At 36.5% G+C, this 14,912-nt stretch overlaps 9 protein-coding genes across 9 annotated transcripts; 5 read left to right on the forward strand and 4 right to left on the reverse strand. All coding sequences in view use genetic code 12, as the record gives it.

Moving 5' to 3' along the window:
• Nucleotides 1–76: 76 nt before the first annotated feature.
• On the forward strand, nt 77–451 carry DEHA2E05764g (DEHA2E05764p; the record flags this gene model as incomplete). The annotated part of the gene is made up of 1 exon (XM_459573.1): nt 77–451. One exon carries the CDS (start codon nt 77–79, stop codon nt 449–451), a length of 375 nt encoding a protein of 124 aa, XP_459573.2.
• Nucleotides 452–823: 372 nt separating this feature from the next.
• Nucleotides 824–2,572, forward strand: DEHA2E05786g (DEHA2E05786p; the record flags this gene model as incomplete). Its single annotated transcript, XM_459574.1, has 1 exon — nt 824–2,572. The coding sequence occupies one exon, from the start codon at nt 824–826 to the stop codon at nt 2,570–2,572; it is 1,749 nt and encodes a 582-aa protein (XP_459574.2).
• A 319-nt stretch (nt 2,573–2,891) lies between these two features.
• On the forward strand, nt 2,892–4,610 carry DEHA2E05808g (DEHA2E05808p; the record flags this gene model as incomplete). The annotated part of the gene is made up of 1 exon (XM_459575.1): nt 2,892–4,610. One exon carries the CDS (start codon nt 2,892–2,894, stop codon nt 4,608–4,610), a length of 1,719 nt encoding a protein of 572 aa, XP_459575.1.
• Nucleotides 4,611–4,848: 238 nt separating this feature from the next.
• Nucleotides 4,849–6,399, forward strand: DEHA2E05830g (DEHA2E05830p; the record flags this gene model as incomplete). Its single annotated transcript, XM_459576.1, has 1 exon — nt 4,849–6,399. One exon carries the CDS (start codon nt 4,849–4,851, stop codon nt 6,397–6,399), a length of 1,551 nt encoding a protein of 516 aa, XP_459576.2.
• A 77-nt stretch (nt 6,400–6,476) lies between these two features.
• DEHA2E05852g (DEHA2E05852p) lies at nt 6,477–8,258 on the reverse strand (the record flags this gene model as incomplete). The annotated part of the gene is made up of 1 exon (XM_459577.1): nt 6,477–8,258. The coding sequence occupies one exon, from the start codon at nt 8,256–8,258 to the stop codon at nt 6,477–6,479; it is 1,782 nt and encodes a 593-aa protein (XP_459577.2).
• Nucleotides 8,259–8,385: 127 nt separating this feature from the next.
• On the reverse strand, nt 8,386–11,139 carry DEHA2E05874g (DEHA2E05874p; the record flags this gene model as incomplete). Its single annotated transcript, XM_459578.1, has 1 exon — nt 8,386–11,139. The coding sequence occupies one exon, from the start codon at nt 11,137–11,139 to the stop codon at nt 8,386–8,388; it is 2,754 nt and encodes a 917-aa protein (XP_459578.2).
• Nucleotides 11,140–11,308: 169 nt separating this feature from the next.
• On the reverse strand, nt 11,309–11,692 carry DEHA2E05896g (DEHA2E05896p; the record flags this gene model as incomplete). Its single annotated transcript, XM_459579.1, has 1 exon — nt 11,309–11,692. One exon carries the CDS (start codon nt 11,690–11,692, stop codon nt 11,309–11,311), a length of 384 nt encoding a protein of 127 aa, XP_459579.1.
• A 193-nt stretch (nt 11,693–11,885) lies between these two features.
• Nucleotides 11,886–12,585, forward strand: DEHA2E05918g (DEHA2E05918p; the record flags this gene model as incomplete). Its single annotated transcript, XM_459580.2, has 2 exons — nt 11,886–11,943; nt 12,029–12,585. 2 exons carry the CDS (start codon nt 11,886–11,888, stop codon nt 12,583–12,585), a joined length of 615 nt encoding a protein of 204 aa, XP_459580.2.
• Nucleotides 12,586–13,053: 468 nt separating this feature from the next.
• Nucleotides 13,054–14,844, reverse strand: DEHA2E05940g (DEHA2E05940p; the record flags this gene model as incomplete). The annotated part of the gene is made up of 1 exon (XM_459581.1): nt 13,054–14,844. The coding sequence occupies one exon, from the start codon at nt 14,842–14,844 to the stop codon at nt 13,054–13,056; it is 1,791 nt and encodes a 596-aa protein (XP_459581.2).
• Between the last annotated feature and the right edge of the window lie 68 nt (nt 14,845–14,912).

Genomic DNA, 14,912 nt, shown 5'->3' on the forward strand with positions numbered 1-14,912 from the left:
ACTAGCCTGTCAACCCTTATTATAACTGTCAACTTCTACTCTCAGTCATAGAAGCCTACTGATAATACATATTTTGATGCTGTCGTACAAAGTCAATATGGAACATCCTTACCTCAGTCTTTCAAAGATCCTTACACCTGTATCTCTAATTAAAAGATTGCTAAGTGTTTTGGCACCTTTCTATTTGCATCCTTACGTCCTATATTCGGCCGATTTGACTCAATTATTCGGCCGAATATTACAGCAGCCGTTCCTTTTTGACCAAAATTTCGGAGCGGATGCACATATGTTGTACGCCCGTCCGAAAATCGGTGTTAATTTTGCCGATGTAAACAATTCGTACGGCTTTACATCCTACATGCTTTTGCTTCACAGCCTTCTATTACGCCTAACTATAATCCATATTCATAGTTCTAGTGATCTTGTCTTCACCTCTAGAAAATCAACATGACAAGAACGAATACATGATCCATATGTGGGGAATTGTATCACAAAGAGCATTGGAGTAGTCCATTGCGAACAACGATTGCTACAATGTGAGATTCCCACTCATCGCTGAGGATGCAAATACACTCATTGGAAATTGATGTGATATAGAAGTGACTGATTATGGAAATGTTATAAAGGTCGGCGCAAAAGAAAAAAGTTTTTCCCGATTAAAGTAAATTGTTAGTAATCGAAAATTCGTATTTACAAATTTTGACATTTCCTATTTAGAATTTCTCAACAGAAATTTATTTAAATAAACCGCATCCAGTCTTTAAATGCAGTTTTTATTTAGTCCAGGTACTAGTTCCATATTCTGCAAGTACATATATATAGTATGTCAGTTCCAACAGAAAATATCAATAAGGAGGTAAGTAATGCTTTAGAGAGCTCTTCTTCGTCGTTCGTCACACCTGTGGACAGAGACGGTGTTTCTGAAGGTTTAGCACAGGAGGAGCCAGAACCATTCACAGGGGATTTAGAGAATGGTAAAGAGGATTGTGTTCCACAAGGCGGAGATGAATTGAGTCGTTATGAATCTAGTGTGGAAGCATCGAGAACATTAAGTCAACGGTTGACAGGATCAGAAAGTTTGATGAGCAAAGCCAATGAGACTGATGAACCGATGCCTCCTATGGGTGGAGGTAAAGAATATCCACCACCGTTAGGCTCAAGAGAGCCATACATGGTTGAATATAATGGTCCGGATGATCCTATACATCCGCATAATTGGCCGTCAGTCAAAAAGGTATATTCCTGTGTGGTTGTAGGGCTTACCGCTCTTTCGGTTTCTCTTGGTTCAGCTATGTTTTCCGCAGCTAATCCTATCATCATGGAAACTTACCATGTTGGGACAAGTGTTGCGGCATTGGGGGTGTCGTTGTTCGTGTTGGGTTTTGCTGCCGGTCCTGTTGTGTGGGGTCCTTTGTCTGAACTTTATGGTAGAAAGGTTGTGATGGTACCTTCGTGTCTTGGCTACGTCTGCTTTTCATTTGCAGTTGCTACGGCAAAGGATATTCAAACCATCATGATTTGTAGATTCTTTGCTGGTCTTATTGGTGCTGCTCCATTAGTCGTTGTTCCAGCTTCTATCGCTGATATGTATGGAGCCGCGAAGAGAGGGCAAGCTATGGCCATTTTTGCCATGGTTTTATTTGGTGGTCCAATGTTGGCACCAATTTTTGGTGGTTTCATTATTAAGAATCCACGCTTAGGCTGGAGATGGACCTCATATTTCAGTGGTATAGTCGGAGTTATTGCATTGATAGGGGTTGTTTTCTTTTATGAAGAAACTCACCACCCGATAATTTTGGTCAAGAAGGCTGAAGTTTTAAGAAGAAGAACCGGAAACTGGGGTATTCAAGCACCTCATGATGAGGTTTCTTTATCCGTGAAAGAAATTTGTGAAAACACCATATCCAGACCATTAGTCATGTTGCTCAAAGAACCTATCTTATTATTGATCACTATCTACAATGCATTTATTTACGGTTTGTTATATTTGTTTTTAACTGCCGTTCCTTTGATCTTCGCCGGTAATTATCATTTCTCCCTGGGTGTCAGTGAATTACCTTATCTTTCTATGTTGATAGGTATCGTTATAGGAGGATTTGTTTGCGTCTTCTTCGATGGTAGATATACAAGAATTATGAATGAAAATAATGGTAAACCAGTTCCTGAAGAAAGATTACCAGCTATGATGATAGGTTCTTTCGCATTCGCTGGCGGTTTGTTCTGGTTAGGTTGGGCTGGTGATTATCCCGATAAAGTCCACTGGATCGTTCCAACTATTGGTGCTGCGCCAATCGGCTTTGGTTTGATTGTCATTTTCTTACCCTCTATCAACTACATCATTGAGTGTTACTTAGTCCTTGCCGCTTCTGCATTAGCTGGTAATGCCTTCTTGAGATCCGCCTTTGCTGCAGCTTTCCCACTTTTTGCTAAGCAAATGTTTGTCAATATGGAAATCAAATGGGCCAGTACATTGTTAGGTTGCCTCGCTGCTGTAATGATTCCAGTCCCATTTATGTTCTACATATATGGCGCTCGTATTAGACATAAGTCTAAGTACGCATTTGTCTTATAATCGGTTTATGTTCATTTGAAATCACGTACGCTTACAACCTATATTATAATTACATACTTAAAAACTTACACTCTTCATAGAGTTTCTTAATACCTAATTAAATATTAATCTCATAAATAATGCTATAAAATGCTTTTACTGACCCATTAATGTAGTTGAAAATTGCAGCCTAATCTCGGATTTGTAACCCGCACGATCTCCCCGGCAAAAAGAATTTTCTGGAAGACTCAAAACTCATGAATATAAATTGAAAAATTATAAATTCTATCAACTATAATCAATCTAAAAGTAAAGTTGATAACCAAATAAACTAAGCATCATGTTGAGATCTGTTCGTCCTTCTTTAAAGAAAACCACTATTTCTCTTGCTCGTAACCTTTCTCATAAGGAATTAAAATTCGGTGTTGAAGGTAGAGCGGCCTTATTAAAGGGTGTTAACACATTGGCGGATGCTGTATCTGTTACCTTAGGACCAAAAGGTAGAAATGTTTTGATTGAACAGCAATTCGGATCCCCAAAGATCACTAAGGATGGTGTTACCGTTGCTAAGTCGATCACTTTACAAGACAAATTCGAAGATATGGGTGCCAAGTTATTACAAGAAGTTGCTTCCAAGACAAACGAATCAGCTGGTGATGGTACAACATCAGCTACTGTTTTAGGTAGATCCATCTTCACCGAATCGGTTAAGAATGTTGCTGCTGGTTGTAACCCAATGGACTTGAGAAGAGGTTCGCAAGCAGCCGTTGAAGCCGTAGTTAGCTTTTTACAAAACAACAAAAAGGAAATTACCACATCTGAAGAAATTGCTCAAGTTGCCACTATCTCTGCTAATGGTGACAAGCACATTGGTGATTTATTGGCCTCTGCTATGGAAAAGGTTGGTAAGGAAGGTGTCATTACCGTCAAGGAAGGTAAGACCTTAGAAGATGAATTGGAAGTCACCGAAGGTATGAGATTCGACCGTGGTTTCATTTCTCCTTACTTCATCACCAACACCAAATCTGGTAAGGTTGAATTTGAAAACCCTTTGATTTTGTTATCCGAAAAGAAGATTTCTTCTATTCAAGATATCTTGCCTTCTTTGGAATTATCTAACCAACAAAGAAGACCTTTATTGATCATCGCCGAAGATATTGATGGTGAAGCTTTAGCCGCCTGTATTTTAAATAAGTTGAGAGGTCAAGTACAAGTTTGTGCTGTTAAGGCCCCAGGTTTCGGTGATAACAGAAAGAACACTTTAGGTGATATTGCTATCTTATCTGGGGGTACTGTCTTCACTGAAGAATTAGACTTGAAGCCTGAAAATGCTACCATTGACTTGTTAGGTTCTTGTGGTTCTATCACCATTACCAAGGAAGACACTGTTGTCTTAAATGGTGAAGGTTCAAAGGAAAACATTCAAGCTAGATGTGAACAAATCAGAACTAGCGTCGATGACATTCAAACTACTGAATACGAAAAGGAAAAGTTACAAGAAAGATTAGCTAAATTATCCGGAGGTGTTGCAGTCGTTAGAGTTGGTGGTACTTCTGAAATCGAAGTCAGTGAAAAGAAGGATCGTTATGACGATGCTTTGAATGCTACTAGAGCTGCTGTTCAAGAAGGTATTTTACCAGGTGGTGGTACTGCTTTAATTAAGGCATCAAGAGTCTTAGACGACATTAAGGCCACTGCTGCCAACTTTGATCAAAAATTAGGTGTTGATATCATTAAGTCTGCTATCACTAAACCAGCCAGAAGAATCATCGAAAACGCTGGTGAAGAAGGTGCTGTCATTGTTGGTAAGATCTACGATGAACCAAACTTCAACCACGGTTATGATTCTTCAAAGGGTGAGTTCACCGACATGATTGCAGCTGGTATTATTGACCCATTCAAGGTCGTTAAGAACGGTTTAGTCGATGCCAGTGGTGTTGCTTCCTTATTAGCTACTACTGAATGTGCTATTGTCGAAGCTCCAGAACCAAAGGGCTCTCCTGCTCCTCCAGCTGGCGGTATGCCAGGTATGGGTGGTATGCCAGGTATGGGCTTCTAATCTAGTTTAGCCCGTATATACTTCCAAACATTGTGATATTATGATGTATAGTACTCTATAAGCAGAAAATGTGTTGTAAATAGTTTATTATAGAGTGTTTATAATTAAATAAATGTTTTATTATGACTTCATCGCTTTTGCGCATCTCATATTTCAAGTTCTATATGCTAAGATAAGCCCAAATTTAATTTTATCTCTTTTCAACCGAGTACCTACGTAAGATGATATAATACTGAAAATGTTCGAAGACTTTCTATCTGATCCAAAATATTCAAATTCCAAAAAAAAGCATAAACAGCTTCAAAGGCTATTACTTAAATATATTGAAGTGCAGAAATTTCAGGAAATCAAAAGTAATGAAGATTTGACATTGCAGCAAAGGCAAAAGTTAAATAAGGCTAGAACTAAAAAGAAAATACTCAAGAAAATACATGAAGAACTTAATGAAAGGATAAGACCTGAGGAAACTTTCGAAATATGGCATCTCTATAAAAATTTGAATTTGGATAGACAAAAATCAGGCAAGAAGTATAACGCAAATGGCCAGGGAAACATGACAGAGAAGTTAATGGATGACTTAATTAACTCTAATGAAAATGATGAGGTTGAAAGTGAAGAGTCGGATAATGAACAATCAGTAGATAACCAACTAGATAGGTTTTTAAATTCATTTGACCTGTCAAGTACATGGACTAAAGCGAATTTTTTGATTAAAACAAAGGGGCTTGAAGTACTCCCACACGACTCATTAGAAACGGACTCGCCTAGTATGATAAGAAACGGCAATGTTGGTTTAAGGAATCATCATATAAACAATCTTAAAACTTTATTGCACGTAAATATTCTTAGGCGTAATTGGGGATTAGCATATAAAATTTTTTGTTTACTTATTAGATTGCCAAAAGTTGATATTCGGTCATTGTGGCCATTAGGAATTGAGATTTTAAATAGGCAGAGAGAAGAGACAGCTTATGATAATAAAGATATTAAGTTATTTAAAGATGAAAAGTTTTTTGATTGGTTGTCGTCATTTTTCATAATTAACAGACATAGTAACACATTCAATTTGAGTAACACAAGGAAAATATCAGCCCCTATCTGGAGATCTGGGTCTAAAACCCATACACCGATGTACGTGATAACTTCGTTATGGGGACTAATGATCAAAAATAAATATACAAGATTGAGAGATAGACTTGACGAATTATTATTAGAGCCCCCATACGATACTGATGGGGTATTTTATTTCCTAATGGCACTATGCAAGCTTTTAGAGAATTTTAAACTAGCGAATAAATTTTCTAGTTTTGGAAACGAAGCACCAATAGAAGAAAGTGAAAATGAAGATAATGATGAAATGGATGATCTCTTTTTCACTTCCAAAAATGATATACATAAAAAGGTCATAGAAAATCAAAAGGTGATCGAGAGAAATTTGGAAAAATGTAAGGAGTTTAATTTCGAGTTCCCTAAATCCCTACTAAATAATGAAATTAACGGAATTATGAAACAAATAAACGAAGACCATAACGACTCCAACTCACCGTTATCGTCGAGCTCTGAAAGAGATTTCGATAGTGAGAATGACATTCACATAAGGAATATTTCAAGTACACCTCTAGATGTGGAGCCGATCTTTGGAGACATTGATGGCAAGGTTAAAAGTCGTCAGAACAGTATTGATTCATATGAGAATAAGCTGAGTTTTGAAAACGCCGAAAATAATGAAATGAATAATAATTTAGAAGAAAACAGTCAGAGTATGAATTTCGATTTTGATTTTGATTAAAAGTCTTGAAAAGCAATATATTCATAAATTTTATAACATACATAACTATTATAGTTGCATCTATTTCAAATGTAAGACTAATTAGCATTATTAGTGTAGTTAGTATTTCTGGTTTCATTAATACGTATTTCATCATGGCGGGAAGAGGATAAATTTGGCTCAATTATACTCAACTCATTACCGGGTGGTTTTTGTTTTATGGTGAGCGTTCCTTGGTTAAACGTCGAAAAATCGATTTTATACTTGTCATTTGCTGATTTATGTAAAGGAAGAATTGTCCAGTCTTGAGGAATTATAGCTGTCGTTGGGAGTCTTATCGTTTGAAATACTTCGGATGGTTCTGTTGTCCTTGTAGGAGGTGGAGTAATTGTAGTCTCCGGATACCCTGCTGGAATATTAAGCTGATTTAAAATATTTTGATTTCTCTGTGTTTGCTCGTCAACATTTATTCTTGTATCCTCTTGGTTGGTTCGCATAGGTTGTGCCTGTTGGGTTTCTAGGGGTACTTGTGGCTGTGCTTCTGGTTGTGCTTCTGGTTGTGCTTCTGGTTGTGCTTCTGGTTGTGCTTCTGGTTGTTCTTCTGGTTGTTCTTCTGGTTGTTCTTCCGGTTGTGCTTCCGGTTGTGCTTCTGGTTGTGCTTGTTCTTGTAAATCATTTTCTTCAGTTTGGAACACCTTTCTTCTACATAATGGGCAAATTTCCGACCTCTCGAGCCAATCCTTTAAGCAACCCATATGAAGAATATGGCCACATTTCAATTTTTTGGGGTATCTCCTAGCAGATAATTTTTTATGGTGAGCTCTTTCATATTCATCCAATGCGAACATATCTTCCCTGCAAATAATGCATAGGTTGTCAGAAGATTCTAATTCGTCCTTTGTCGCATTAGGCAATTGGCTATCTAACTTTTTAGAAGATTCAATGAAAGCGAACAATTGCGATATCTCTTTGTAAGTTTGTTTCAAAGACAAATATGTTCCCTGTAGCATAGAAATGGGCAAAGACAACCCCGAATGGATCGTTAGCAAGTAAATAAATCCTAAATATGAAATTGCTTTCAAGGACGCTGAACATATGTCAATGCTTTTGCTAAAGAAAGCCTTATTATCCCAAACTCTTTCATTATCCTCCTCCTCTTCTTCTTCATCTAATTCTTCCTCGTTTTCTTCATCTGTATCGAAATCGTCCTGCTGGTTGCGATAAAATGCAAGTTCATAGATATTTAATAGTAATTTCGAATAATACGTTAATGCTTCTACACCTTGAACAGCAAACTGAAAGCCAAACAATAAGCATGTAACAGAGTTAATTCCCTGAAAAACGTCATAAACTAAGAACTTAGCAACTGCAAAATCACTTATAATAAACGATAAAATCAACCAAAAATACAAACTTGTCAGATATTTTTGTAAAACTTTGGAAGTCGTATACCTTTCATTCGAAGAATTATTAAAAATCTTCATATGAACATAATCCAACCGATCTATAAGAATGACATGAAAGATCTTCAAACTGACTGCTATGCCCAATAGCAAGCAATTTAAGATTAGATTGTTATCATTAGTTGTTAAGTTAAATAACAAGTTGATGAAGTATATTGGCAACTTCTCAACAAGGTGTTCAACTTCTATAATTCTTAATTGTCCAAACAATAATATTTGTATAAGCTTGCCACATAATACAAATGATAGAAATAAAAAGTTAAGCAATATTCCTAACTTATAACCATCTGTAAATTCGATCAAAAATGTGAAAGCATTTGGAGATATCTCAAGGGAGCTATAAACTGACCAGCTTATTAATGCTATTGATACTGATATATATCCAATAAAGTATTGATGGCTCTTATCGATTATCATTGTTGATTGAATCAACGTAAACAGTTTGTATGGGGTTTATGATTTTGTAAACCTCAGTGCTGTTCAAAATTGTGACATTAAATTATTCGCAGCAGATATTAATCTATATTAAAATTACATTATACAATTACTTATTAAGAGTAGTATTTACGTCATGAATAATTCTTCTTCTTTTGAAAGCGGCCGCCGATACATTCTCCTTATCTGAATTAGACCTACTAAGTTGTGGGATTTTAGTTCTTTGTAAGTCAGTATTAACGCTTAATGCAATCGAAGATGATTGTCTTTTCAAAGGGGATTTCTTGGAGGGGGATGATTTTGCACTTGGTAACCGTTTCGAAGGGGAGGACGAAGATTCCTTCGTCGGTGAATTTAGTTGCTTAAAAGGTGATGGTTTTGTATGTTTAATAGGCGATTTGTTGGGTGATCGCACTGGTGATTTCATTATAACATTAGCTTCGTTTGACGTTATGTCATACTGAAGGCTATTCAAATTCTGATTAACGTGATTTAATGATTCACATACTCTGTCATCTTTTTTTATTATCAAATCACTTATAGATTTTAATTTGGGCATATCATCCAGTAAATTGTTTTTGTCAATTATCTGGTTGATTTTAGCTAAGTTTGGATTGATGGTATTTGTAATTAATGATGAGATATTGTTGGTCGTAGTAGATAATTTGTGGGAATTTTCGTCATTGAAATCGTGGTATTGTTTTTTAAATGAAGTAGCGTCCTTATCAATCGAGTTATAAAACTTCTCTGATTCATGAAACCAATTAGATTGCCTCTCCAATAAGGTATTTCTCTCCAAATTTATAAATTTAGATGAAACTTCGTTGACTGAATCTTTAAATAGACTTTCATGCTTAAGGTGTGTATCATCTAGCAATTTAGAAAATTTATTCAACATGTTTGATTTTATCGAGGACAATTGTTCGTTAACTCGTTCGGAGACTATCTGATTAATGACATTGTTTAAAGCTTGTGAGTCCAAATGCTCTTCTGTTATGTATCCCGAAAACTTATCATTGGCAATTTTCAAGTCTGACATACTTGCTTTTATTTTCGATTCATTATCCGAGACGATACCATTAAAATCATGAAAATTAGAATTTATATCACTCATCATTTTAGGAATCTTATCTATAGACTGGCTTAATTCAGTATTCGTTGAAGCTATTGTTTCCGATAGGCTATTCTTACAGGTCTGCAAGTTATTTTGAATGCTTTTAATACTTGCATTTAGGCTATTATTTTGACTCTCTTTAGAATTATTCAAATCAGTAACAACATTTTCGATCTGCGATATTGAATCATTCAAACTATTGTTAATCAACTGGGTCAACTGTAGTTTCGATGACTTGTAATTTTCATTTAATTTAAATAATTTATCATTCAACGTGCTTATCATCGTATCATTGTCAGATATCTGCTTTTTATTATTAGTCTCAATGTTTTCCAAGCTCTTAATTTTTAGCTGGTACTCATTGATTTTACTTTTATAATTCTTGTTATTCAATTCAGTAGTTTTTTTCAAGTTAGATAATTGACTAATTTTCATGTTTAATCCGTTAATTATTGAGTTAGATTCCTTTAGTTCAGCCTTAATTAAATCATTATTTTCAATTAATGTATTGTAATTATTTTCATCCATCCATATACCATTCTTATTTCTTGTAGCAATCAAGTCTTTATTTAGTTTCGTGATTTCTTTTGACATATCTTTTAATAAGATTTTCTTTAGCATTAAATCACAATCTTGTCCCAACTGTGGTTTGTTTTGTATGTTTTTCGCTCGAGAAGCATATTCCAATGTAGAGACCGTTTCTTCTAAGTTAATTTTAGCTGGTGAAATGGTTGCAATTAAAGCAGTTTTTGTTTGACCTCCAATAGAGTCCTGAAGAAGCCTTGTCAATTTAGATTCTCTATAAGGAATATGTGACGTATTAGAGGCCGATAAGCTCCTATCACTTAACGAATTGATCACTCTGCCTAAAGTTAATAAACTTTGGTTAATAAGGCCTGCTTCTTTGGCCCGCTGGTTGACAGCGCCCGACCTATTGATATTTTCAGATCCAGCCAAATCAACTAAATTCATTTTAGAAACCTTGAAGAATTCATTACCTTGCTTCTTATATAGATTAACCGTAAATATCGTATGAGATCTGGAAGATACATCATTTAGTTTAGTACTAGCTGTCTTCCGCTTAATTAGGCCCTTTCGTAATATGTTTAAACCGTCAATGGCACTATTAATATAGGTTTCTTGCAAATTCTGAATAATTAACGTGTCACTATTTGGCTTCTTTGATTCAAACATTCTCAATCTATTTCTATCGGTATCATCATTTAACAAGTCTTTCAAATCTTCGTTATATAACTCAATAAAGGAACACTTCACCACGTAATCGTTTGCACCAGAATCGCTCTCCAACGATTTGAAAAGTTCGTTTAAGGTCCTAGGAATTATACCCGCCATTTCATTGAGCAGAGGGTTGTAAGACTCCAATTTACCTACTGCATCTTCTGTATTACAATTACCACACATTGTATATGTCTTTCCCGTACCCGTCTGCCCATACGCTAGTATCGTCACATTGAACCCATTGATGAAGTCATTGAAAAGCGGCATCGCCACTTTGTCAAATAATAACAGCTGGTCAGCTTGAGACCCATATACCTGGTCAACAGTGTATGTTTTGGAATTCATGGAATTAATAAACGTGGAAAATTGCTGGTCTTGGTTCACGGTTATCGTGGGATTGGAAACCGAGTATGTATCATTAGGTAGGTCAACAATAAGGGGAGATTTCGCCGTAACCTCTCGAGAATTCCTACCTCGGCACCGTACTACCACTTGAATATTAGACGACATGTTGAACTGTAGTACAATTTAGATGCTGATCCAATCTACGGTGAAGCCTGTTGTTTTTTAGTGATTGTTAGTCTTTGTTTACAAAATATCTGATTTCCTAATTGCTTATATGCAGTACCGATACTATGGGGCGACTAACAATGCTACTTACTGTTACTATACACCTATACTAATCAAAGAAGTCGTCGTCCTCGTCCGAGTCGATATTTGTGGTCCTTCTGTCGAACACAATCTTGCTCTGTGTCTGTTTCTTCTCATCTCGTGATATACCGTCGAGAATTTCCACGATATCATTTTCAGATAATTTCCGAGTGATGTTCCCCGTAGCGGCCAACTTGATGATGTACTGCTCGACTGCGTCGGCCCTATCTGGGCGAACTATCCTAACTCTACTCAATCTTTCTCTGGCGCTTGTTTCTAGTATTTGCGATAACATCGAAAGCTTCATGTCATCCTTTTTATCCCCTCCTTGGTCAGCCGGCGCTTGGCCCGAATTTTTTTGCAATTCGGACAATCTCGCCGATCTTATAGCATTAAGTTCTGCGTCATCCATCGTTTACGTATAGTATATGATCTGTGTCAAGTAATATGGTGGTGAGTGCTCTAAGCGCCCAGTGAGAAATAACTGATGAGTTAGTTCTCAAGGTCGTGTTACGTAAGCGATATCAGAAAGTCCACTTGAAATCAATTGCTCAAGTGAATCAAACAATTAACAATAGACTATAACTAACAATTAACAGTCAGCGATGGACAAATCGAACATTCTAAGAAAGTACAAGATTGTGTTTTTGGGAGATCAAAGTGGTATGTATAAAAAAAATGGGGAGAAGAAATTATAGGAAGTGAGGGGATTCAATTACGTCAAACGACAGAGTATTAACGTCGATAGTTGGTAAAACATCGTTGATAACCAGATTCATGTATGACACATTTGACGATCAATATGCAGCTACGATAGGTATAGACTTTTTGCTGAAGACTATGTATTTGGAGGATAATAAGACGATTAGGTTACAGTTATGGGATACTGCTGGGCAAGAGAGATTCAGATCGTTGATACCATCATATATTAGAGACTCGCATGTGGCGGTAATATGTTATGACATAACCAATAAGAAATCGTTTGAGAACTTGAATAAGTGGATTCAGGACGTGAAGTTGGAACGTGGAGACGATGTGATAATAGTCGTTGTGGGCAACAAGTCGGACCTTAATAACAAAAGACAAGTTACGATGGAGGAATGCGAGGCTTATCTCAAGTCGATAAACGGGAAATTTTGCATTGAGACGTCCACCAAGGCGAACCACAATGTCAAACAGTTGTTTAAAAAAATTGCATCTAGCTTACCGGACGTCGAAAAGTCCACAAAGGACGAAACCACCCAGCCCGAAACCGTAGACATCAACATCGAACAGCCAAAGGTCGAAAACAACAGCTGTTGCTAAAATTTTGTTCCCTGGTGTCCACCATTCAGCCCGATCCGCTCTGGTGGTTTACTGTATATAATGCTAATAAGTTTTCACCATCAGGGCTATATAGTATATCCACTTCGATAATAATCAGAATAGTATAGCATAATCCTGTTTCTTTTTTTCGTATCAATATCGCCGCAGATTTATCACATCGTTCTCTGAGCTTGAACCCACTGTTCTACTTACACTAATAAAATTATATAAAACTTGACGACAAATATGCATCAAGATGTTGATTTGCGCTTTATATACAAATTCAGTTGTAGTCGATTTAATTTAAGACCCGTCTGTCATCAACATTATCTAGATTCATTACTCCCCGAGATTCACGTACATAACAATATAATTACAAAATATCATAAATAAGTCAAATATTTACCATCTTATTATTAACTACGAACTAGCGTTGTCAAAAAGGGATGGATATTGGTACTCAAAAGATTAGTATGCGATAAAAAGATCCTCAAAAAGAGTCGACACGTAATTTATAGCCTCTTCTCTGAAGTTATCAACTTCAGTAGAGATACTTCTCCAATCGTAGACATAATTCTTATTCGGCTCGTATAGACTACCGTAACTTGGCCAATGAGGAATTCCATAAATATCATGGTTATTTGGATTCAATGTAGTGATGAAAGAAATCCATTGCTTACTGATAATTTCAGCCATTGTTACAGCTTCACCTTGATGATTTCTATAAAGACCATCTCGATTGAATAAAGAGACCAAAGTTTGATTTTGTTGTTGAGGAGAAAGAGACAGGAAGGATGTTTGATCATTGTCAAAATTCCAACGTAATTCTTGGGCATGAGTTGCACCAAGTTGCTCAGCGGTATCGTTCAAGAATAAGTTCCATCTGTATGTATAAGCAGTTAAATTTTTAGAGACCCAGTTCTTGGCAGCATGCCTCTTTGGTCCAATATACCTAAGGTCACCAACAATTGAGGCTGCTCTACGGAATCCCAGTCCATACCCTTCAAATGAAACAGGGAATGGTGGTTGATATGGCGGTTGGAACTCTGGATTGTTATCTTTGTAAAGATCTAGAATAGTATCGAGTTGAGATTCAGAAAGATGAGTATACTTTGCAGCTAAATATTCTTTGATATTTTCATTATCGACAGTGCTACTAACAAATGCAGTACCTTCATCACTATTAGCACCAATAATAATTGGAACTTCAGTAAAGTTATTGTTAACAAACATTTCACTTGGAACAGTTGGAACATAGTCATAATCGATCGTAACATGACCAAAGACGTCGTCACTAATAATACCAAAATCTGGATCAAAAGCCTCAATGAGCTCAGTGACATTTTCATAGTTTTGGAGACAGGCAAATGCATCTTCTGCTTTATCACATCCAAGGTAAGCCGTTATATTTTTATAGCCCTCAGTGGATACATCACTGGTTGCAACACCTATACCATTGCCGGCTACAAATCCAGAGTCCATAATTGCACCTCTAATATGGGATGAGTTGAGTCTTCCAGAGCCTAATTGTAATGAAATAGAAATTGCACCAGCACTTTCTCCCCACAAAACAATATGGTTTGGATCACCACCGAATTCATCAATGTTTTCTTGCACCCATTCGATAGCCAAAAGTTGGTCTCTTAAACCGACATTTGTGTAACCTCTCTTAACGACTTCTTCTCCACCAAGAAATCCGAAACCAGAAAGTCTATAGTTGAAACTTACACCGATCATGGGCTTACCCATTTCAACACTCTCTTGGACAATGTAACTTAAGTTATAAGCATCAACAGAACTGGCTCCTTGGTAAAAACCACCTCCATAAATATAAATCAACACAGGTAACGGCCCAGTTGTATTGGCTGGACGAATGACATTAATACCAAGACAATCTTCAGATTGTTCCAAACCCCAATTATCACCACCTTCAGAATCACCTAAGTTCATACATGATGGAAGGTATTCTTTTGCTTCTCTAACTTCAGAAAAAGTTTCATTAACTGGTTGAGGATTAACAAATCTCAACGATCCAAGTGGTGATTGGGCATATCTCATGCCTAGAAATATATCTTGATCAAAACATTCTAAGTATGTACCAACATATGTACCGTTTGTTGTATCAACAGTAGGAGCACTTTCCACTGTGCTAGAAGTAACAGAACCAACAGATTGAGCTGCGTCTCTGCGTGAAACAGGACTAGCCAGACCTATACAGAAAAGTACAGACAAGGCAAATAATTTACTTGTGAAAATCATGAGTGCTTAAAGCTCACAAGAAAGAAACAGGAAAAGAACTAGGAGAAAACTCCCATGTTTTATACTAT

Source organism: Debaryomyces hansenii, assembly GCF_000006445.2.
Source record: "Debaryomyces hansenii CBS767 chromosome E complete sequence".
In the NCBI taxonomy this organism is placed as follows: Eukaryota; Fungi; Ascomycota; class Pichiomycetes; order Serinales; family Debaryomycetaceae; genus Debaryomyces; species Debaryomyces hansenii.